We start from the raw sequence: 25,693 nt of genomic DNA on the forward strand, positions 1-25,693 counted from the left end.
TATTTCTCTATTTCTCTATTTAAATTGTTATTCGGTAAAAAGTCGCCTTGTAAATTATATAAATTTATAAGGCGAAATATAATTCTTAATAAATTATTAATCATTCTACTTTTTGTAATTGAACAGTTAAAGGGAAAACGGATTTCTGATAAGTACATACATTTACATATACAAAACATAAATGGAAGGTATGAAAGAAAATCTCTTGCATGCATTGCATTCTGTTGCACGCTAATAATAATTAGGTACTCATGAAAAGCTTACCTCGTTCCTCTTAACAAGAGTACAGCTATCAGTCTTTTCAGCGTCCACCTGGTCGCTCTTTAAAAGCGCATTATCCGTCATCGTAGATTCATCAACCAATCTCTCCTTACTGTTATTACTAGAATGATTTATTAGATCTGGTTGGGCGTTCATTAAGTTACTAGCGTTTTCATTCGCACAATTTTCTCTACCTAATTTGCTGTCATCGTTCGTACGTTTATCATCCCGGCTCTTGATTTTAAAACAACTTATAGATTTTTCCTTCTCCTTATCTTCGTTCCTGCTGATTGCTTCATCACTGTCATCTTTCGAACTCTTTGTACATTTGTTCTTGAGCCGTTTTTTCCTTCCTTTCCATTTCGAGTTAGATTTCGACGGGCTGTCGTCACTTGTACCGATGCTATCTGAGCAAACCGGATTTACTAAAATTTTTGTGGATTTAGCTTTACGTTCTATTTTTCTAAGGTTAAGAAGATTACTAGGTGAATCTACGTGTGTCGGCAACGATGTCATAGAGTTGGAACTCTCTTTAGCGTTGTCGTTGAGACTACGAACTGACTTTGGTATCATATTCAATGTTTTCATAACGTCGGTTGTGTTGTTACGATTTCTGTTGGCTCCGAGTGGTCCCATTGTTACCGGCGGTCCTCCTTTAAACAACAAGGCTGTCTCCGTTGGTTGACACACACAAGCTAACATTTTCACTACGTCATTTATTACTTTAGCACTCACATATTTATTGTTTTTATTCCATACTGTTAGCTAATATATCTGGAAACCATGGTAACATTGAAATTTATGACAGGTAAGTAGACCAGCAGCAAAAGATATGAATTGTACACGATATTCAAGTTGTTCGAGGTAATATATCGCGAATGCTCGCAGAGGTCGACGTTTATACTGATATTAAACTTGTCTTTTGTGCCTTATTGCCCACATTATTTTGAAATAAAAATAGAAAACGTTTTACTAAGAACTACAAAAGGACATATTGCGAAGTTACCATGTGTATTTTCTTAGACGTTTTATTTGTACGATTTTCTAACGTTCCAGTTTTATTATTTATACCTTAATGTTTACTTTCTTTACATTTGCTCAGTTTGCGAATAAAATATAATTAAAGCTGGAAGTCATTACGGACATAAAAAGCTTCACCAAAAGTACTTTTAAAGCTTTAAATGGAAATGAAAATGTCGATGAAGTTTAATAAAAACCCAACGAACAGGTAATATACCTACTTTATATTACATACTATGAATGGCTTTCATTCAATTGATAAGTAAAAGTACACTTTTATATATTTTTAACAACTACGCCAGTAAAGTTTCATTTGAATAAGTAAGAGAGCAATGCGAATTTAAATGAAATAAAATATTATGTGTTTTATTAATTTTATTCAGATGTTGTAACCAGTTTTATGTTGATACAGTTACGGTATTATTAAGAAGACTTGTATACGTTAGGACATGTAAATGAAAAGTATTATAAATCTTCATTTTAACGTTAAATATCTATAAGATTTTAAATTACTATTGATGTCAGTAAATTGGCAAAGGAATTCCAACCATCAACCAACACAGACTCAGTTATGTTAAGGAGGTTTTGCAAAGAACTTATTAAAATATTATTAAATTAAAAACTTCAAATGAAATTGAATAAAAAATTTCATAGTTCCGTGAAGCAGGCGTGCAATTAGTCTTAAAAGCTTCTCTAAAATTATCTTTGTGAAATAACATAAAATTCTCTTTGAACATTTTAATATTCTGTACATAACAACGTAATCCTTAACTACAGTATATAATTCAAACTCAAACCAAAACGAAAAGTAATTAACAAATAAATTAATTAGATATATTTAACCATTTTTGCTTCGTTAAAATGCAATTAAAATACAGAAGCATTTAATACTCTGCCTTTAATATCTTGACAAATAATAATGCTTTTCGACTATTAAATCACCAATCTTGAAATATCCCAATTCACGTTCCTTGGAAAACGTTTTTATAACTAACCAAACTGTGCCTAACTCTTGAAAATCCTCTTAGAAGTTAAATTTTCAACCCAGTTCACTTAATTGAAGTTATTGTGTTGAAATAAAGGATTTTATTACTTGGTAAAGTCAACTTCGATTTCAACCGTTTCATTACGCTCGAGTCGAAGTTATAAAATGAATTTTATTCATACATCGGAGCAGATGTTACATCTGCGAGAAATTACAAAAGTTACGTATTTGATTTTCCATTTTTTCCTGCATAAAACAGAGTATTTACATGAAAGGAAAAGCAAATATCACGTGTTTGCTAAGGTAATGATGAAATGCAGAAAAGTAATTGCAATGGAGCGCTGAGAAGTCGCACAAAATGCGATTAAAGAAAAGCGATAAGGCGATAAAAATAAAATTTCAATTAAGAGGAAATTTTCAAGCTGAGACGAACAGTGAAGCAGCACAAAATTTAATCTCAGATCTAATCCTCGAGGCGCTTCCGATATATTTCATGAGCACCATCGCTGTGGTTAACAAGAATGTCACCCTCGGTGTATCACAAATAAATGGGAAAATGTCGACGAATTTCATTATAAGATTCGTTAGCACGTTTTCTCGAAAACTGAAATAGGAGGATAAATAATTCAGGTAAGTAAATAAATAATGCATAACGAACTCAATGAAGAAAGAATCCAATTCTTGTAAATCCACATTACCTGTCGGTTCGTTTAAAATTGAGTTCCATTTATTTAATAGGGGGTTACTTTCATGGCATTAAAGCATTTGGCACGTATTGTTAAAATTATATAAATTATTTTGCTTCTTATTGAAACAATATTGTTCTGGTGTTTTAATTTGTGAAAATCAGTCTATGAAAAGAGTAGGTACACTAATTACACTATACCTAATTAATACGTTCATTTCGCGATTTTTATTTACGCAACGCCGACTTCAGGATTTCATTGCAAAACGATGCGACATTCCAACTCTTGGTCTTAATGTCGCGATGCAAGCAAAGCAATATACATCCAGTTAATAGGATAATAAACCTTATGAGCATCGCAACAGAAATCAAAATCAATTATCTGGATGGAACATTAATCCTTTATCAAATGATCAGCAGTCAGAGGGATAATGATCTATAAGGAAGAACTACGTAGTGCAGAACGGCAAGAATCGTTTTCATGAAATATTTATGCGCATAAAAGCATCAACGCCACCCAATTAAGAAAGAATCTGACGTTCAATTATAGTAATTCAAATGTTTATAGGGAAATATTGAAATTCAATTTCATTCAAGCATTTTAGTGAAAAATTTTATGGAAGAAATGTCACGGATCAAGGCAGACATGGCAGATAAAATTGTTCGGGTACCTCCCGGAATATAATTAACCTATATTTATTATTTTGAATATTTATCTGAGTATAATCTGTAATGGATCTTGTAAACATAGAATTATGTAGAAGTGTCAAAGTTTAAACTAAATGAGTACAATAAACGACAACCGCGGTTACTGAAAATTAATTTTGTTGGCGGTTTTTCTTTGCTTATTACCGACAGATACCGTGAGAATCACGTTTTTGAATTACAATGTAGTCGACAAAAATTGTTTTAATATAATATCTTGAAAGTTTGGTCACTTTCAAAAAATAAAAAATAAAAGTAGTCATTCATATCCTAAAAAGTGTATCAAACTGTTAATATGAATACTTAAATTATACCTACATTCGGTATAGTATCTATACTTCTTAGCTGTATTATCAACGTATTCATCGACTCAATCAAAGAGTATTAAAAAAGAAAGATGAGTAAAAAACTCGTGTCATAAACAGGCGATATCTAAGCCTCTTTCGATTACTTTTACGTCAAATTTAAACTCTAAATCCTCAGCTAATCCGAACATTATCCTCATTTCCCTCTCAAAAAGTTAAACATAAAATTCAATGCTACGTTATTTACATTCAAGTCTGCGAAATTGCGAATCGTGTCTAAGAAACTTAGCTTTTACATGAATCTTGGATAAATAAGCTTTGTGTAGCAATTAACGTGTTAATTGGGGTAATTAGGGTTCAGTGTGGAGTTAGAGACAGGAATGAGACAATATTGGATATAATACTCTGCGTGGATACAAGGGTCTGAGTGAAATTAATTCATGTGCATTCGTCTTGTCATAGACTAGAGTAGATAATTTTTGAAACAAAAAAAAATCGCAGTCGGATGAAACCCATTAGAAAAGGAGGGGAATATGATAAAAATGTAAGGAAAAATAAATTACGGTCAATCCGAGTTCGGGAAGCGGGAGGGGGGAGCTTTTAAGAGAAAAAAATGGTTTCTCTCGATTTCCGACAAAACTACAAGTCCTATAGAAAAAAGTTCAATGGCAAAGTTGTAGGTAATTAAAAGTTCTACAACTTTTATATTCACAATTTTTTCACATAACCTAAAAATTTAGGTGAAAAATTCAAAAAACCAAGTTTTTGGTCTTTTATTTCTATCTACTTCAAAATTTATTTTTTTTTCTACGAAATTTGGTGGAAACTTACTTTATTATGTCCCAAATACACTGTAATTTATTTGATTGAAAATATTTATTTTTTCGCCTTATTTTGAATTAATACCAAAAAAACAACCTAATTTTCAATCGAAAAGTCACCCGTCAAAATATCAGCTTTTTTCAAAAACTTGGGGTGCCTTTTATTCATTGAAATCTCTACTTTCATATGGTGTAAAAAAAATAAACACCACCATAGTAAATGTTCTCAGGAAATGCATACAAACAGTCTGAAAATTAGCTTTTACAAAATCAGGCGCACTTCTTGAACTCTATATCTTCTCTTGTATCGGCTTTTCGGTAATATTTCAAAAGAAAAATAATTATCTGTTCTAAGTTTAATATTTTACAGCATATTCAAAAGCAAAATGATGTCGATAAAAACATTTCAGGTAGTTCGAGAAGTGTGCCTGATTTAGTAAAAGCTAATTTTCAGACTGTTTGTATGCATTTCCTGAGAACATTTACTATGGTGGTGTTTATTTTTTTTACACCATATGAAAGTAGAGATTTCAATGAATAAAAGGCACCCCAAGTTTTTGAAAAAAGCTGATATTTTGACGGGTGACTTTTCGATTGAAAATTAGGTTGTTTTTTTGGTATTAATTCAAAATAAGGCGAAAAAATAAATATTTTCAATCAAATAAATTACAGTGTATTTGGGACATAATAAAGTAAGTTTCCACCAAATTTCGTAGAAAAAAAATAAATTTTGAAGTAGATAGAAATAAAAGACCAAAAACTTGGTTTTTTGAATTTTTCACCTAAATTTTTAGGTTATGTGAAAAAATTGTGAATATAAAAGTTGTAGAACTTTTAATTACCTACAACTTTGCCATTGAACTTTTTTCTATAGGACTTGTAGTTTTGTCGGAAATCGAGAGAAACCATTTTTTTCTCTTAAAAGCTCCCCCCTCCCGCTTCCCGAACTCGGATTGACCGTAATTTATTTTTCCTTACATTTTTATCATATTCCCCTCCTTTTCTAATGGGTTTCATCCGACTGCGATTTTTTTTATCTTTTCATTATTTTCAAAGGCTTCTACCCCAGTCTATCATGTTGAATATGACATCAATGTTTCATGCTAACATATTGTATTTGTACCCAAGAATTCAGCATTTCTCGCATGACAGGGTTTCTATTGTTTATTCAATATTTTGACTTGAAATTTCTTGGCAATATTCTTTGGAAATATGTCGCAGAGTTTTGATAAAATGCCACAGAGCGACTGATCAAATTGTATTTAATTCTAAAGAAAAATATTTAACTTAGATAATGTGACAAGTCTGTAATGAGACTGAGACTGTGATAATGTTACCGTGTAACTAACTACACTGCATTAAAACGAACAATAAATAAACACAAATCATTTATCACTTCGCACTTCAGTGAGTCTAATTGCCTTTTAATTACTTAGTACCAATGAAATAATTCAAACAATAGAAGTTGATGGCTGAATCGTGAGTAAATTATTGTCGGCGAGAAACTTCCCCTATGTCATCTCGGACAGAATTAGTTTTGGGAACTCCGTCGTCTTGATTGTGTTGTTATGAAGATTAAGGGTTGCCCGCTAAATAAATGCTCTGTCTATGTAACATTAAGTTGATTTGTGGCTACTTTCGTCGTTTATCGAAGGACCGTAAATTTCATCTTTAAATTCTACACTTCATGAAATATATCGTGAATCGTACGTGATAGAAATTTTACGTCATAAAAGCTTTTAAATGTATCTGTTTGCAATCGTGCTGTTAGTCTCGTGAAGATTTGTTCAGAATTTACTTCCCATTCCAGAAAATTATAAATTTAAATCGTATGTCACTTTAAAGAGCTCAGCTTTGGCTTTTGCAAAAATAATATTGACTAAAATTACAAAAAATTTATACAAAAACTGCTAGCAAAAGAAGTCGTGCCGCGTCAAAATAGTAGCCAATCAACATAAATTCTCCGTCTCGCGGAACAATATACCGAAAACTTCGTATTACATCGCACAAGGAAAATAGTACAAACGTTCGGGACGAAACAAAGGCTTTTCCTTTTATATTGATAAAACCATTCACAAGTATTCATCCTGTCAAGGTGAACACGAACGTGAATGAACTCCCCTTTTATGTTAATCCAATAGAAGATTGCTTCCACGGGTGTCAAGAACTATAACCCACCTTTGGAAAAATTACCGGATGCTCCTTGAATTGTATTGACAGTTTGTGCTTTCAATAAAGCTACGTATAAATAGCGTGTTAATACTATTAAGGCAACAGTGTACCTTTAGAGTCGTATGTTATGACTATTTTGAAGAAGAAATGTTGGACATGAAATATTTAAATAAAATAAAGAGAAAATCAATTAAACAAATTTCACGCGGCGCTACAATGTGTGCTGAACTCTAGTTCATAATACCTTCTAAGGTATTTAAGACCAATAAATCTTAAGAACAAAACAATTAATTAGACTTTTATAGATACTAAACATTTTTATGGAAAGCTCAAACATCTTGCATTTAGCTACGTTTAGAGCTAACAGTTTTACTCATATTAAAGTCGAATTCTTACTTCAAACTGTTTTAATATAATTTTAATGGTCAGCTTAGCAAAGTTTCAAGTTTATTAATGAAATATTCAGTGTTTATTTCAATCTGAGGTGCAACGGGAAATTGTTTCTATTCCCTTTGTAACTAAACCTGGCAACACTTAATTTTTAATTTATACATTTCCAAAGGTATCCTGTAAATTACATTAAGTCTTGTTAGAATTTGTGAGGACTATTCGAAGTTACTTCAATTGTTGTTAAAAAGTTAACACGTAATAAAATTGTAATTTGTTTTATACTTTCATAAAAATCTCCTACTATATTTACCTATTATTACGTACCTACATTACGTTTCGAACTTCTTACTCAATTAACGATTATTTAAATTCAAAGTTCAAGGTCAATTAAAACATTTAGTAAAGCTCTAATAATAATTAACATTACAACGGTCTAGTGTCATAACTATGGAATAAATAATTCAGTATTAAGCCTCCAATCAATTTAGCTAATTATCCATTCCACTGGAGGCATTAGGTCATGCTTTGTTCCCAATAAACGGCCACTCCCAATCGTAAAGGTTCTGTATGGGGCTTGTGCCATGTGAAAGCTCAATGGAATAACATAGACAAATAAGTTATTGAAATCTTAATACTATTATAAAGGCGAAAGTTTGTATGGATGTATGGATGTATGGATGTTTGTTACTCTTTCACGTAAAAACTACTGAACCGATTACAATGAAATTTAGCACACATATAGAGGGTAACTTGGATTAACACATAGGATAGGTTTTATCCCGGAAATCCCACGGGAACGGGAACTATGCGGGTTTTCCTTTGAAAACGCGGGCAAAGCCGCGGGCGGAAATCTAGTATTAAATACTAACGAGTCATTAAAATTAATTGACGTTGTGGAGACATTTTTTTATTATATTCAATATTTGCTTACTGATTGTATTAATTTGCGTAATAAGAGATTATTTATTTAATTTATTGTATATATTGACTATTGAAATTTAAGATTCTTAACGGTTAATCGGACTGATTTTGTCTGTCTTTTTTCCTTTAGTAAAAATGAAAACAATATTCAACATGATTTTATTGTTCAATATCGTTGTCAGTTTATAGATATTATATATTGTATTTATTTCATTCCTTAGCTACGGAAAACACCTTATAGTAAAGATGGCTTATTATATGCTATCCTCTGAATCATGAACAATATTCTAATAGAAATTATACTTTACACTGCTATTTATACCATTGCAAAATGTTTAAAGATAACGAGTAGGACGGTTTGTTTTAAAAGACTTAACATTTTTCTAAAATTCCACGTAAATGGGTTAATTTACTCTTTTCTCAAGAAGATAAACAAAAGCACAACGAGAATAATGTTTTTGCTTTGTAAAAGTTTGCTTTACGGAAAATTAAGGGTGCAATATGTTTGACACAGTTTCTGCTGTAATATACTAAAAGAACATTACTTAGTCAATGGAAAAATGGAATCATAGTGTGCACTTGATTGGATTAAAACATGCATATTTTTATTTTGTATTATTTTTAACATGTTTCATAATATACCTTTAACTTTTATACTCGTAGGTATACATTTAAAATAGATTTTCACATAAATGTATTGAGTAAAACCAAATGAAGACGATTGAAATTTAGAATTAGTTTATTTTAGACAGAACATTAAAAAAATTATCAACAAGTTGAAACTTTTCAAATAGGTATATAGGGATACCTATATCTATATTATGTTAGGTTAATGAAATTTAATATTGCGCTCGCAGTATCATAATCAAATTAATTTGAATTGGTATTCAAATATGAATTTGTGATTGTACCTATACAGCACCTAATGAATATTTAATAAATAGATGAATAATATTTGTAACCATACATTCTAAATAAGGTAACTGCGGTAAATAGGTGTTGGAGAGGTAATTCTAACTTCTAAGCTCACGTTACTACCATGAAATTTACTTTGTAAAGTTTTTATAGGAAAAACGAAGCTTATGAACTCACAATACCGCATTCACGGTTCGTTTCAAACTATTGACCATAAATATTTAAGAGGTCGCATGTGGAGAACGTATGAATAGAGTCTGTATAAATACCTGTTAACACTCGAAAAACAAACGATACACGGAAAAATAAACTTTAACCCGAATCCGTTTAGGCTCAAGGTCTAGTAACAACTTCCCGTTCAATCCGTACCCATATGATCGAAATAGCTGTCATTGATAACAATTCTATACACACATACAGAATATAGAATCATTAAATAATTAAATTTAACATTTTTTATAATTAACCACGTTTATAAACTATCACGATTTATCTTCTTTACTTCATTTTGTTTACGTCTTCTAACAGAAAACAATGATTTCCAGATATATTATCAGAGCGAAGTAAATTCGCTTAACAATTTATTGAACTAAAACTTCACTTTACCGGTCGGCACGCGGCACGCGAAATTCCAAGCTCAAAAGCAATCAACCGTCCCCTTTGGAGGGTTGAAAGCTACTGAACTAGCGCGACCGGCTCCGGCTTACTTCACTATGAAAGCTCGGTACCTGCCCCCGACCCCAACCCTCTTCACTTAATGCACAAAGAACAAAAAATGACAAAAGAATTCTAAGTCGTAAGCAAGTTCCTATAACTGCCCACTTGACTTTTAGAAATTTCTGGTCTCATAACGGGCGACAACTACCTGCTCCGTTATCCTGGAATTCGCTTATCGCCAAACTATTTCGTGTTCGAAGTGAATAAGGAATAATAATTTGAAAATATTTGCAAAGAGCGGTATTGCGTAACTCAAAATCCACTTGAGATTCTCTTATATCCGCCGGCTTCCGATATTGCAGCGCAACGAATATTTCATTCAAAATAGTCGGATTGAAGGACTTTGCATCGAAATGAATTTTTCACTTGAGAAAATATCGAGAAGTGATAGAAAAACAAACATTACCTTACGATTTAATCTCTTTATATAGTCCTTCCATTCCAAGAATTCCTTGATTGTCGACGTTTAAGTTTTAGGTGAGTTGCGAATTCGAGCGATGGCAACGTTGTAACTGTCACAGAACAACGAACGTAGGGAAGTTTTGAATTCTGTTTGAATAATACTGGAGCACGTATGTCGTTAGTGTTTGAATACTTTTGCACGAATGATTTTGTGGAGGATGATTACGTCACTTGTTATGGAAATAATATCCGTCGGCACAGTTGAAATTGAAAATAAGCAACCTCATTTGTGCGAAGATGACATGGCAATAATGTTGCGGCTTTTAAATACAGAAAGGGAACGTATTTATTTGCAGGCCGTTACAGAGGTGTCCCACTTTGTGCAAGCTGAATGGAAGACGCAACGGGCGCCCACACCTGATCGTAAATCTGATAATTCCTCGGGAGATGAACTAGAATAAACGACTGTAAGATCCCCATCGGAAGGTCGACGTTCACTTTTATTGCAATGCTATCTTTCTCAAGAATGTAGTATTGAGAAAGGGTGCTCCGAGATAAGGGCTTTATCGATGCATAAAGTATGTTATTATGAAGTTTGTGGACCGCCAGTAAATCGCGTCGACCTGAACGCCATATTCGTTGAGGTATTTGTGGCATGTCTTTATTTACACCTGTCGTAAATTTCGTGACCTTACTATAAATTGAGGTTGAGTGTAGGCACGTTGTAATAATACTAATGGATATCGATACTACGAAAGTTGATTGAAATATAATATTTTTAACTTTAACAATTACTCAGTATGGAGTTATAGTGGGAGTAATGCTGTAATTACCTGTAACAAAAATATGGTGGTTAAAAATGTTAGCTTATAAATACCTTAAATCTATATTTATACATAACCTACTTATATATATTGTTTGAGGTAAACTGTTCCGGTCGTTGGCGCGTTTAGAAAACATGGTTGATGTGACACATAACACGCATTCATTGAGGAAAAATATACAGTTCTATTACGCGTAGTTATATGGGTACAATTATAAATACGATTGAAAAATGTAGATTATCTCAACGAAAACTCAACAATACACCCAAAAGCATAAAAATGGATAGGATTAGATACGGAATAGTGCCAAAATAACCATATAATATTTAGACCGTCACATATACGATACCTCGGTGTGAACTAATCATTATAACATGTATTTTACAATCCTGATTATAACTTTCGTCATGAAGCCCGTAACATGGACGTATATTAATTGCCATTTATTACGTTGAACGATGTCTTAAAGGCCGTATAATCCGGGCCGGTAAGAAAGTGCCCTTCAAGTAAAATTATCCTCATTCCTTGCGACCCTCATATTGTCTCACATTATGTCTAGACGAGCGCTACTTTATACTAACTTACTTGGATAATCAACTAAGTGAAGACGTAAAAACTGGACTGTGTTATACCAAGCGACCTTTTCCGTAAGAATCAAAATAAATTACTTTAAACAATTTCAACAGTCTCGAAAATAAGCAGGAAGTTCAATTCAACTGTATTTTTAGTTTAGTTTCAGAAATGTCGATGGGGTAAACCGATTTTGATAATTCTTTCTTTTATTTGAAATCTCACCTCCGTGTCCCATTTAAATTCGGTCTAATTCTTTAACATATATAGGGGATATCTTTTGAGAGCGGTTTACTTTTTTGTTAATAATAATTATTAAACATATGAAATGGTATGTGAACTCTGGACAAATATTCGTTCCGCAATTTTTGGAAGCTATATTGCCTTATCATCGTCATATCCAAAGTAAGTTATAACATAAATTTAAATTGCCTTATTTTGACTGAACCCTATTCTTTTTATTGTGAATCAGGGAATATTTAAAACTTTTATCGATACTGAAAATTTTTATCTTTCAAAGGTTGAAAAGTAATTCAAAAATTGTATTCAATTTAAACATTGAATTAGTCATTGCCCTTATCTAACAAGCTTTTGCTTCAAAAGTTTATAATGAGCACCCTCATTTAATCAGGCTTCATTCTATTTACCTTATTCCATTAATTTTCGACGTAACAATGTCGTATTTTTATTCAATATAAGACTTACAACGTTCAATGGACCAATAGACAAACCTTCAGGGATTTCAAAGGACTACTTTGAAATAAGTTTGGTTGTTTACTTCGGAACTTGTAAACAGCCCTTTGAACATTACTTTTTGCTATGAAGAATTCGGTTTTGTTAACTTTATATCCGCAAGAGATTTATTAAGTATCTATTCGGTGTTAATTAAATATTTGCGTGGAAAGTATGCGAATATTGTTTTGTAGACAAAATTTATTAATCCATTCTAATATTATAAATGCGAAAGTAACTCTGTCTGTCTGTCTGTTACTCAATCACGCCTTAACTACTGAACCAATTTGCATGAGATTTGGTATAGAGATATTTTGATACCCGAGAAAGGACATAGGATAGGTTTTATCCCGGAAATCCTACGGGAACGGGTTTTTCTTTGAAAACGCGGGCGAAGCCGCGGGCGGAAAGCTAGTATAGAATAAGTGTGTGTATTTAGGCTATCGTACGGGTTCAAAAATTAGTAAAGAAAGTGCCGTACAATAAAATTAGACATCGGGGTAAAATTTTCTGGAGGAAAAACAAGTAACAAAGGTTTTAATGTTTATGTGAATTATATCCTATTTAAATTAAACTTATTAACATGTTTCATAGTAAATATATCGCATTATAATTTATCTAGAATTACTATAAACCAGGTCATATAATATTCGATAACACCAAACACGGTCAAAATAGAATTAAACGTATAACCAATTACAAGTGGCAAATTCACGTGTATTTAACCTTCCGTTTAATCAAATTGCCAGTGTTTATTTGGCGAACTGTAGACTTGTTTGTGCAGGGATAATTCTGGAAAAGGGCGCGAAGGCAATGCCTCGGAAACGGCAAGGAGCGGTATGTCTTGTAATGAGCTGCAAACATTGGGATATCACGCGAGTTGTGACCCGTTTGCTTAATGGTCGCGTCAAGGGTTGGTCGACATGTAACAGATTGCGTTGGTATTTATGCTCAAATGTAAACACTAAAGTAGGAAAAGGAATGTAGACTGGTGAAGGTTAAGTTTTGTCTTTTAAGGATTTTGTTTAGTACGATTCTTCTCATTTAAAATCGTTATCTGCGAGACGCAGGCTTGTACTGCCAATTCCAAGTAAAATTACTAATGTAGCCGGAATCATAGATAAGGTAGTAGGTACTGTACCATTTTTAACGATAGGTAGAATAAAAGCACTTATTTGTGACACATAATTTTATCTTTGTTTCATTCGTATCAAATTGTAAATGTGTTGTGAATTCAAACTTGACTGTCAAGGTCGAGAATCGAATTCCTTGAATACGATTCCAATTTCAAGATGCACATGATTCTATATACGAGTATCATTATTCTTTATGTTGATGTTCATTTAATAACATGATTTAAACCTACCAAGGTACACCTGTAACACCTAAAAAGTTCAATAAGAAAACTAGGCAGTATTACTTTTCGACTTCATACAAAAGAAACGTACAAGTTTGAAAAATTAAGTGTGGCCCTTTGCAATTTATAGGTAGGTAGATCATAGGTAGATCTTATTTTTTTATTATGAGACAGAATTTTGAAACTAAAGCTACATTCTATCAAAAAAAAAAATTTACAAAACATAGGTAGGTAGGTAGGTTGGTTATATTCCAAAATTGAATTAAATTACACGTAAAAAAATGTCAAGTAAGCCTAATTAACACATTTATTAAAACACGACCGAGATAAGACATTTTGAAAGCTTTCCAAAAACATGCAAAAAATTAACTGCTTCATAAAAGTGTTTGAGCTCGAAATCTACATTAGGGTGGCTCCTCCCCTTTGACCCGTCTTTCGTTTTTTGTTTCGTTTGTAAACGACCTCGCAAAATGCATTAAGATCTTAAGCTATGCCGCTAACATATGTGAGAAAGATTTTAAGAATTCCAAACGATTTCTCTCATTTAGATATATTTTATATTATTTACAAAGCGTAAATTTATAGGTATGCCCATAAAGCATGCGTATTTCGTAATTCTTTCATATAAAGCAAGTACATATCATTTATTATAGGTACAATAGAAACCATTTATGACACTGCTTAATCATTTTAATACACATTTTCAATCACAAATTCATCCGTAACTGTTAATCTTAGAGTTTAAGCAAAGCGTGTATAAACCGTAATCTCATATGGTAGTACCGTATTAGTTGAAACTATTTGAAAAATCTCGAAAATGTCAGAAACAGGTCCTTCTTAACCCTTATCAAGAAGTTTATGGAAACCAGGCGTCGTATCGACCACTTAACAGAATATACACAGGGTCATGTTAACTTTAAAATGAACGTAAAAAAATACAAAAGTAAAGTTTATGGAAATGCATACAATATTTGTATAATACCTATCGAAGTATTTAAATTATAATTATTTACTGGCACATATTTAAGTATTGAGTCGAAAGTTGTTTAATATTGCTATCTATACAACATTAATCAATTTAGGAAAAATAAGCGTTCTAAATGCTTGAAGTTTTAAAAAGTAGGTACGTACGTAGTTAAGTAAACAATCTTAACTACATAAAAAAAACAATTCTAAACCTTTAATTACAATCTAATTTAATATTAAGACAATTGACAACCCTATCTATAGATAAGTGGAGTCACAGGAGTCCTTAAAAGGATTCAATAACACTTAGACGTAGTTTTAAACTTTCCAAAAGTACTGAAGATAAACCACATAGAACCTGATACCCAACCACTCAGTAATTTCTTATCCGTTTTATTTATATAATCTAGCTATTCGATCATCAACAATGTAGATATAAGTGATACAAATAAGTAATTATTATTTAATTTCATTATTCACAACCCCTCTTCATTTAACATTAAAAGAATTCTATATGGAAAATTATTTTGAAGAAACACAAAATACTACTTTTAATAGTTCGAACTATGTCCCCTACGTCGTTTCAGTTTTTATTTCGTTCAATCGTCGGTGTTATGGACAATCCACTACGTACCTAGTAACACCAACATAAAATTTTCGTCGCACATTAAAAATAAATCCGTTAAAACCCAATCGCCAATATTCCATTTAATATAAATAAATCATGTAACAAAAGCAAACGGAGAAACCGCGTTAAAATCTGTATAAATCCAAACGACAAATCTACCACAAATATTCGAAGATTCCTAAATAAAATATGCCCACAAATCCGAAGATCCTTTATTGAACGTAACGATATGCGAGGAATTTTAATCCTATCAACGAAATGGTAGGACCTCTATACAATTGAATTTCATGCTCTAACCAATTTATGTCCGCCATACGTGTAACTTATTGTTATAAATCATTACTAGATCTGACTCCACCTGCGTGCGTTACCATTTTCTTTTGTAGGGTTCTAATGGCTATATTTTAAGACGATACAATATGTGTTAATCGAAGACTTAACAATTTCATGAACAGGATAATATTTTAACTTTCAATTCAATTGTATTTATCTATAAAAAGGATCATACAACAGATTACAGATATGATTTATTAACGTCACATTTTCCAGATTACCTATCTAATTTTCAGGATATTCAGCTTCTTTTACGCAGACTTGTGTCTTTCCTGTTCTACGATTTCTAGTTGAATTAACAAAATATATGAAGATTAGAATAATATACCTATTGAGTTTTAATATTTTTTTTTATTAATTATACAAATAAATTATAATTATCAAAATCTATTCACGCTTACAGCGCTTTCAACGAAACTGGAATATTTGTAATAAATTATTCAGAATTACGTAATTATGTTTCAAAGTATCATTGTAATATGGACCCTTCAATAATATAAAAGAGCCACAAGGATATTACTTTCAGGATATTTTTTCCATCAAACGCGCTTTAAGGATTAGGCTTAGATACCATCGCGCTTCGATTAATTTGTCCGTAAAACCTCACTTTGTGAGATGGGAGTTCGTAAAATAATCAAGAGAGGAAAGAATATTGTTGAAAAATATAGGTATTATTCTTTTTGTAAATATACTTCTTAACGTGGAGAGGGAATGGAGTGAGTTTGTTAGATATTTAGGTTTAATGTTACATATTTAGAAAAGCAAATTTACAAATAGATGCAGTTTGAAACTATAAGAAAAACAATCACTAATAACAATGTGATATAGCTTTCCATTTCTCTAATTTCGAAAGTTAGACCAAAATTCGCAGCTTCCCAGAAAACGTGGCGAAATTAGCAGAAAATCTAGCATTAGCTAACGGGTGGGTAATTTGAGGCACGTAATACCTAGAACCTGAACATAGGAGTATGGTATAGGTGTGTTAATTGCGATTTATGACCGAGTGCAGGTGTGGTCGGATATAGGACAAAACGGAATATTTTCGTATTCGTGCCATGAGCATTTCCATTATGATAATTTATAACTGTGCTTTATTTAGTTAATAAGAAGAAAATGTTTGATTTACTCTCAAGAAACTACATACTAAAATGAATACGAATTACTACCTAGAGTCGATCGTTTCATGGGTGTTTCCCATCAATTATATCGATTTATGACCTAATAGTAATACTACAACTACTAAAGTTAATGTTAAATAAAAAAAAGATTGCATTAATATTCTAAAATCGAAAGCAGTTCTAATCCACCTTTGTTTCTCTCCAAAATGTAGTCCACCAAAATCCGCAACCTCTTTATTGTTTCCAAAATTCAATTCCCCAGTAATCCCGGCGCGATAGTGTTTATGGAGCACTATTAAAATGTCATCAGTATGCCATTTATGCGCTTATCGAAACAGCTGCCGCAAGAAACACATTAGCACCTGCGATCACTCATTCCATCGGATGCCCGACTCATTTCGCGCTTGATTTTTCTTGACCTAGTGTCGTGGGTTGATTGTATGTGACATTTTCCGATGTATTGTGTTTTATGATACTAAACTGAGTTGAGATTCGTTTTGAGTAACTGTTCATTTATTTATATTACAATAAATAATGTAGTTTGTATAGTTTATATACAGTTCATACTTTCATACTTTTCATGTCTTTAATTCATAAAGATAAAAATTACTTCAAGGTTACAAAAAAAATGTTGTGTGGTTTTATGAAACCACGGTAAAAGTGAAACTGTTCGAACGGTTCCGAACACTGCTTTATACCTACTCGGCAGCCGACCGTCACGCGACATGCGCTACACAGACCAAAAAGTTTGAGACGATGTAATAAAAGTTTCACTTTAAAATAGATAACAGATTTTACCAAAACTGCTTAACAATCTACATTATATAGATATATTTTATATGCAAATTAATAACAAAACTAAATTAATACATAAATATTTTGGGCTAGGAGTACGGACGCAAACATGTTATGTTATATCGCTGAAATATCCCGCATAAAAGAAAAACAAACATTTATCGAGTTTCACATTTATACACGTAATATGAGTATGGGCTAGTAAGCCTTCGATGTATCTTCTTAAACAGAGCTTCGGATAATCCCCAACTAAGTGTGATGTATTGTAAACACAGTAATACGCGTCGAATTTCGTATTTATAATCCGTTCAGACACTATAGATAAATTTAGAAAAGGTTAAGTAAAATGTTAGTTTAGTGCATTAAAAATAGCGTGTCAGAAGTGAAACTTTTTTGTCCAAATTCAAAGATACCAAAATCGTCGTTACTCCATGACATGTCGGTATTGCCATGAAACGACTTTGTAATTTTACTCTCAACGCGCCTAAAGTGTTTCACTTCAATTTCAGGATGATAATCCAAAAGACTAAAGAATCGTTTTCACGAATGCACTTGATCAATTAACCGCTACACAAAGTGACTATTCTACTATTGGTTTTTATTGCCTCAGTTTGATTGAAAGCTTGTTCAAAGGGTTCAATTGAAAAGCGATTTACAATTGATCAACTAACAAGACCACTTTCTAGTCTGTTCTCAGAAAAATCTATGTGCTTGCACAAATAGGATAGATCCGCGGGTAACATATAACTGTATTCGTAAAAGCTGTGTATCGTTTTCTGTATACGTATAGTTACTTATATTTTTACCATCACAACATTTATTACTAAAAATAAAACATATTGTTCTGTACTGAATTTTTAATGTTATACGATACTCTATATAATATATAATATTACTTTGATAACCTACTTTTGAATATAATATGTAAATTAAGTGGAATGCATAACAAATAAACAAAATTAATAATTTAACCATTGCAGTATAGAGGATGTAACTGCGCCGCTGGGAATCTGATCCAAATAATTAAAGTGATAAGTCGTCTCTGAGGAAAACACTGCAAATTTTCACTGTTCTGTGTATCTGCTTTTAATTAAATGACAATAAACAGCCAATATACGACACTGTTTATTGCCAATAAAGCAATAATGTAACGATCTTCCCCGAAACAGTTTATTAATGAATCGAATATTTATCCCAAATAATGCCTTGTTACGGAATGATATTAGTATTCTTGTTACTATTGTGTTTCTCGTTTTTAATTTAACACAAAATCGTGCTTGTTTCATTATTTAGTTCATTTATTTTTACGAAATTTTAACATGAATTATTTTCTGTAAGAAAGCTTGGTCTAGATAAGTGCCTAAGGTAAGTGTAAATTAGTTATGAATTATGTTGAATTCTTACTTATACAGTCAAACTTGGTTAAGTGGGACCTGGATAAGTGAGAAACCTCCATAACTGGAACTCATGCTGAGGTCCCAACACTTTGGCACTGAATTACCTCTATTAGTGGGACGAGGTAAACCTCTATATCTGGGATTTGTATAAATAAAGTTTGTTGGTTAGAAATAATAAAATATGTAACATATTTTTACGACCATTGTAAATTTTCCTGACTTCCACTAAAACCTCGTTAAACTAATATAGTAAACACGTATTCCTAGAAGTCGAACACGAAACATAAATTTCACTGAAATATTTTTGAAATTCTATTTAAATTAATATGAATATTAATTTGTTTTCTGAAAACTTTTCTGTTTTGATTACGGTGAATTATAATAAAGAGTTTCTCCTCTCATATCATTCTTCGTCGCAGTTATGTAACAGCTTTCCATATCTTGATAAATAACTAACTATTATAAACAATAACAGACATTTATAAAAGGTTTATTGCAATCATTTTCTTATTTTACTAGCTATTATACATGTTCTTTTTGTTCAAATTTCTAAATAGGTTAGATAAAACGTGTTTTAAAACTAAAGATTTACTATTAATTATAACGTTTCTATATTAGTCGTTACGTATGCATTTTATACGGAATTTATTTACGTCCATTCATAAATATTTTAACTTGCAAATGTATATACACTATACAACTAATGCATTGCGGTAACAAGTAACAAGTATTTTCGTACTGCAGTTGCTAAAAGGCGATATGTCGTTAGCATGCGTGTCCATTACTTAGTATTATTTACATAATAACGGTAGAGTATGTACACATAAAATATACATCAATATATACTAAGAAACTTAAAAGTTTATATTCAGAAAATGTACCTATTTTTAGTAAAATCTTTCTTATTTCAAGCGATTGATTTATTTGCATATACTTATATTCGTTCTATTCAAAATCAAACCAAAGTGTACATAAACTACATATAAAATATTATATGTACTGTTTCTAATGACGCATGGGTGCTTGTGATCAATAAAACTCACTTAGTTAATAATGAATTCATAATAACACCTTTATTCATCACAAACAATTGACTAAAAATTTTCTACTTTATAAACTTCTTTATAAATACATATACCTAATAACAAATCACCAACATCGTAACGAATTCAATTCCTCTTTCTGAAAGTCTATTTTTCATAATAAAATTTCCTATGGGTACCTACTACGATCAACAAAAGGGCCGTTACATTTATGTAATATATATGTTATTTATTACATAAATGCCTTAAACATGGATCTTGTTAATTACCCACCTAGTAATAAAATTTACAGCAGGAGTATCGGAGTTATTAAACCCCGTGAGCCGTATTAATACATTTACATACATATTTGAATATCGTTTGAACAAATTGGATGTTTAATGAAAATTAAATAGGACAATCGTAAAGACGCCTTCTTGGTACAGTGGTTGACGCGTGAGCGTAGAACTGAGGGGTCCTGGGTTCGATTCCCGGTGGAGACGAAGAAAAAAAATATCTCGGTCTGGCAGGACACAGAAGGCTGATCACCTACTTGTCCCTAAAGAAAATCGATCAGTGAAACAGATGTATGAATAATGCATCTGCCCCTTACCCCACTAGGGGACACGGGACTTCACTTAAAGACGCCTTATGAGTGTGAAAATAAGGTTTAAAATATAAAATGTCACCAAAATGAATATTTTTAGTAATTATTATTAAGTTGATGTGATAAATAAAACTGTTAAATGAATTAATAAATACCTCTTGCGAATGCTTCCTATTCGTGGGCTCCATCACAACTGTTAGACGAATTTCAGTTCAGATTGCAATGATTATATTTATAGGGCTATGATCTAATGTTTACCCTAAATAAAGAAAATAAACACTATTGTGTAGCGATTTAAAAATAACGCTGCATACGCAGTTCTTCAGTCTTCACGGACTTGCATCTTAATGGTTAACTTTTATGAACATCAGCAGTTTTAAATTTGATCATTAATCTTATAAGAAAGCTCGAATACTGACTGCACAAAAATATGAAAAATAAATGTTAAATACTGCAAACGTGTCCCCACGATTAGAATCTTATACGTGCAATAAAGTGTACAAGATTGATTCAATGAAAAAGGAAGTAAATAGATCTGCGGTCGTTCAATTCTAAGGATTGGCGTAAATGGCGCATTTAAATGAAAATGTTTTATTGAAGCGGTTGTGTTGAAGATTGCTTTAACAAAATCAACTTCTTACACGAATAGTTTGTTGGCTTTTCACGAGTTTATATTTCGGAATTGAACAAGATTTTATGTAAATAAAACTGTGATAATTCGAAGTATTTATTTAAAACCAGACAGAAGTAAAAATATCTTGTAATTTTAATAATATTTGTTATTAATCTTAATTAGCATTTAAAGAAAGATCAAAGAAGTATCTTGTAATCACCTATAACGTAATATTTACAAAACTATGAAGTAAAGTTCATATCTTAATAAGGACGTGTTTGAATCAGCAAATATTTACATAAACATAATTAAAAGCGACGAATATGTACCTATGAGTATTATATGTGGTAAAATTTTGTCAAGAACGTACTTACTGTTTGTTTATATTTAAGTGCTTCGTGATATTAATTGCTGAAGGTAGATATTTACTATTTCATATCCTAAACCTCTCCTTATCAGTCATAATATTATGATAATTAAAAAAACACAGCGTTGGTCACTACTTCCCAGAAGAATTATGTTTATTATTATCTAGATATGTTTAAGTTTTAAATAATTGTCAATTCGGTTTATATTTTGAATATTAATGATTATTTTTCCGACCCAAATATCGACCAATAGAATTGCACCATTCGACGTCACGTGGTACAACCTACGGCTACATGGTATAAGGGCGCTTGTGCACTACAAGGAATTTTACTGTCCGGCATTCCGATTTTTTACGGTCCGGTGTGGCATGAAAAAACCGATGAATTGCTTGTGCACCTGTCCGTCTTTACTCCGATCAGTGCGGTACAGTTCAAGGAAGCTTGGCGGTATAATGCTATCATAAATAATTGTTTTTGCATTTTACAAGAAACGAGTAAAAAATATAGAAGGTGAAATATTATATTATTTCGTTATAATAAAAAGTAAAGTTCCGTAAGAGATTTAAAATGCGTGTTTCACTTATTTATTTTAATCGGTGACGAGGAGCTAAAGCTATTCCCACTTGAACTTTAACTTACCAACACTTACTTAGATAATAATTATAGGTCAATGCTTGGTCAATGTATATAAAATAACAATACCGACTTCTCAAATCTCATTGCCAACTAAAAGAAAGTAAAACAAGAGCTTGCTTTCAATTGGCATATGCAGTAAAAACAGTACAAGTCAATAACTGCGTTAAAAACAACCGACTTCAAACTTGCACTTGCAACATTTACAAATACAGACAAAAATGCTCATAAAATAAAAACTACTGGGCCTATCCGAATAAAATTTTTATGGGACCAATTCGACACCATCCCGCATCGAACAAAAAAAGAATCACGTAAATCGGTTCAGAAACCACGGAGTAATCGGTGTACATACATAAAAAAAAAAAAACATACCGGCCGAATTGATAACCTCCTCCTTTTTTTGAAGTCGGTTAAAAATCCAAGCAAGTGGGCATTCGAAAACAATTATACCTACAGCGACTCGTAAACTCAAAAAACCATCCGGAATAGGGAAAAGTAAAATTTCGGACAGTAAAATTACGTATAGTGCACAAGCTAGTATATAGATTAATGGGGTGCCATACCGGACCGTAAAAAATCGGAATGCCGGACCGTAAAATTCCTTGTAGTGGACAAACGCCCTTATACTGATAATTTTTTGAAAATTTTCTCTGGTCGTTGACGTCAAACTGACAGGTTCAATTCAATTGTGAAATTATTGGCCGACATTTGGGACGGAAAAATAATCTCCCGAATACCACACGAGCTTCAAAATTATCTGGCATTTCCCTCAAGGTTCCCTGCAAACAAATAAAGTCGTCAAGTTTTTCAGGAAAAATCACTCGCGCTTCGCGCTCGTGATTTTTTAACCTTGACTAAAAACTTGACTCCTTCATTTGTTTGCAACGAACCTATCGGAAAATATAAGCTAATTTTGAAGCTCTTGTGGTATTATAAGTGAAAATATTGATTCAGATGTGACAAGAGAATGTAAACAAAAGACATCTAACACAAAATTTGTTAACTTAAAAAAATCTGAGGAATATAATAGAAGCCATTTAAATTTCCCTAAAATAGAAATTCGAATTTTAAAAAAATCGTAAAGCGTCTGTCACACAGCAATCCAACATGACATGACGAATGACGGACTTGACACGGAATGAGATGTCGTTTAGATAAAGCATATATGCCCGGAATATATTGAAGTTGATCACAGACGATGGGGACAGATTACGCGTCATAATTTACAATTCTGTTTGCCGCGTTTGATGGCCGTATGCACGTGTCCTGTGCATTATGACAATTTACTTATTTAACGCATTCTGGCTTGTGTGTCTGTAGCATTAATGACTTATAATAGACCACGACGACGGAATTCGTTTTACCACTGCAGCTCAGTTAACATGATTCGAATAATATAACGTGAAGACGTAAATTAACGGGATAAACTTTCAAGAATCGTTATGATCTTTATTTTTATAAGTATAAAATAGGTTGAGCAGGTTACCTAAAAATACTAGTTACGAGTTACGACTTAAACTAAAGCTAATTACGACGCTTTATACGAATTGTATCCCAGAAATTTAACTTTTAAAGTTACAAAATAAACAATAAAATAACGAGAAATTCAGTTCAATATAAACGGAAAGCTAGTGAATAGTGAGTACTTAATTTACTTTGAATAGGAAAATTTTATAAAAATCTTTTCAGCGTACTAGCTATACTTTCAGCTCACATACCACGTCTATAATAAATAAATGGAAGTTTAAACTGTGAAATGTGATTTAATACGAATATTTTCTATGTAATTATCATACGCGATGCGACAAATAGTTGACTTTAAACGTGCGCTTTGTGTAAATTCCTCTCGTAGAATTCAATTTTGTGCACTAAAACCTTGTTCCCGCTATAAAGTTAGGTCTTAATGAAAATTCCAGATATTCAGTTGAACGCGTAGATGGGTTTTATTTGCATAACTGTTGTGTGTGAAGCCCGCAGATCGAAGCGGTCAGCCCTGTATTGTATCTACATTGCTATTAAAGTGTAAAGAATCCATGGGATCTTTCAATCAGAGACACGAAGTGTTGCTATAGGTTTTTTAATACAAATTTTAGAATGTTTTATCAGGTACCCAATTTGTTTAGGTACACAGAATATAGGTAATGAAAGACTAGGAATTACTTTCTAGGAATTACTTCAAGTGTCAAAATCAGCTAATACATATAGTGTATACACGTTTATTTTATCAACCTTTAACATTAAGTTTCACATACTATCTTGTATATATGTATAGTAGGTACATATGCTATATGCTTCCAAATGGCAATCTTTGAGCAACTATCCCAGCACGAGCGTGAACTAGTTCAAACTTTTCAACTTTATCTACTCCCATTACTGAGTTCGCTCAACGAAATAGACATGTGCCTTTCAGAGTAACAGTTGTCACCTATCAAATCTCTTTATAAACTTATTAAATAAATGCCGCATTTTTCCCTTCACAATTATTAATTTCCTTATATTCCTAACCTAACGTAACTAAACTTAGATTTTGAACAATTACTCTTCTAACCTTGGTTTAAAGAAGGATTAAAAACAAGAAGAAAGTTCTCGTAATAAGTTGGCACAAGTATGAAGACGTATGGGTTGGAACTTCACGAGTGTATTACGTTGTTTCAAATTAAACTCTGTAATGTGTAAGCGACAACATATTTACTATATCGGAGTTTTAATTACTTACTACCAAGTTGCTTATGAATTAAAGTTTCAGCTTATCACTCTAAGGATGTGAGGTGAACTTGTTTCAATTTTGTTGAAAGTGTTAAGTTTTAGAGTAACTAGAGTTAAATTTGTTTAGCACGAGATTAAACGATATGTGAATTAATGAATTTTAATCGTGATATTGAAATTTAACAGATGATTTGACTTTTGTTTGTTGGTTTCATTTTTATGGATATATAAAATATAATAGATAAAATAATGTTATTAACCGAAGCAGTGTTTTTATTCCAATAATAAATGGTATTCATCGTTTTTCAAAAAGCAACATAATATAGAGCTTTTCTTTTCTCAATCTGGAACATTTTAAGGCTAAACAGCGTCAACAAAGAGTTTTCAACAAATCAAAGGGAAAACAGTGAAACTGAGCAAGGTAACCATTTACTGGCCCGTACGGACAGATGTGGATCATTAAACTTTATCAGTAGTGGCAACTCCAAAGTTTCATCTTCACAAGCGTATCCGTTATCCTTATAATAGGGTTACCAGTGTAGTACTTCAAAGAAGGCATTGGAATGTATTTGGTAAGTAAATATTTATATACAAGATTTATTTGTATATTTACGATGGTTAATGATGTGAACTATACTGTATAGGTAATACCTCCTACATTAAAATTTTTATTACTACTCTATCGATCGATATTGTCAGATGAATGATAACAGCTATAAACC

General features: G+C 32.0%; 2 protein-coding genes across 6 annotated transcripts in view; both read right to left on the bottom strand.

The window, feature by feature from the left end:
• The window catches only part of ASPP (Ankyrin-repeat, SH3-domain, and Proline-rich-region containing Protein), a 215,893-nt gene that overhangs the window by 56,627 nt on the left and 133,573 nt on the right, over positions 1–25,693 (bottom strand). The gene's annotated exons all lie outside the window — the stretch shown is intronic.
• Positions 126–11,360, bottom strand: LOC149487128 (uncharacterized). The gene is made up of 2 exons (XM_089697406.1): positions 9,787–11,360; positions 126–1,035 (listed from the first exon to the last, which is right to left on the bottom strand). The coding sequence occupies exon 2, from the start codon at positions 961–963 to the stop codon at positions 250–252; it is 714 nt and encodes a 237-aa protein (XP_089553532.1). The 5' UTR covers positions 964–1,035; positions 9,787–11,360; the 3' UTR covers positions 126–249.

Source organism: Colias philodice, chromosome 7 (genome assembly GCF_061535455.1).
Source record: "Colias philodice isolate Cphi_HAF_F1 chromosome 7, ilColPhil1 Martin Lab GWU primary, whole genome shotgun sequence".
Classification (NCBI taxonomy): Eukaryota; Metazoa; Arthropoda; class Insecta; order Lepidoptera; family Pieridae; genus Colias; species Colias philodice.

What these genes read in the sequence shown, in the direction of transcription:
- LOC149487128 (XM_089697406.1), bottom strand. Translation starts at nt 963, where the DNA reads ATGTTAGCTTGTGTGTGTCAACCAACGGAGACAGCCTTGTTGTTTAAA.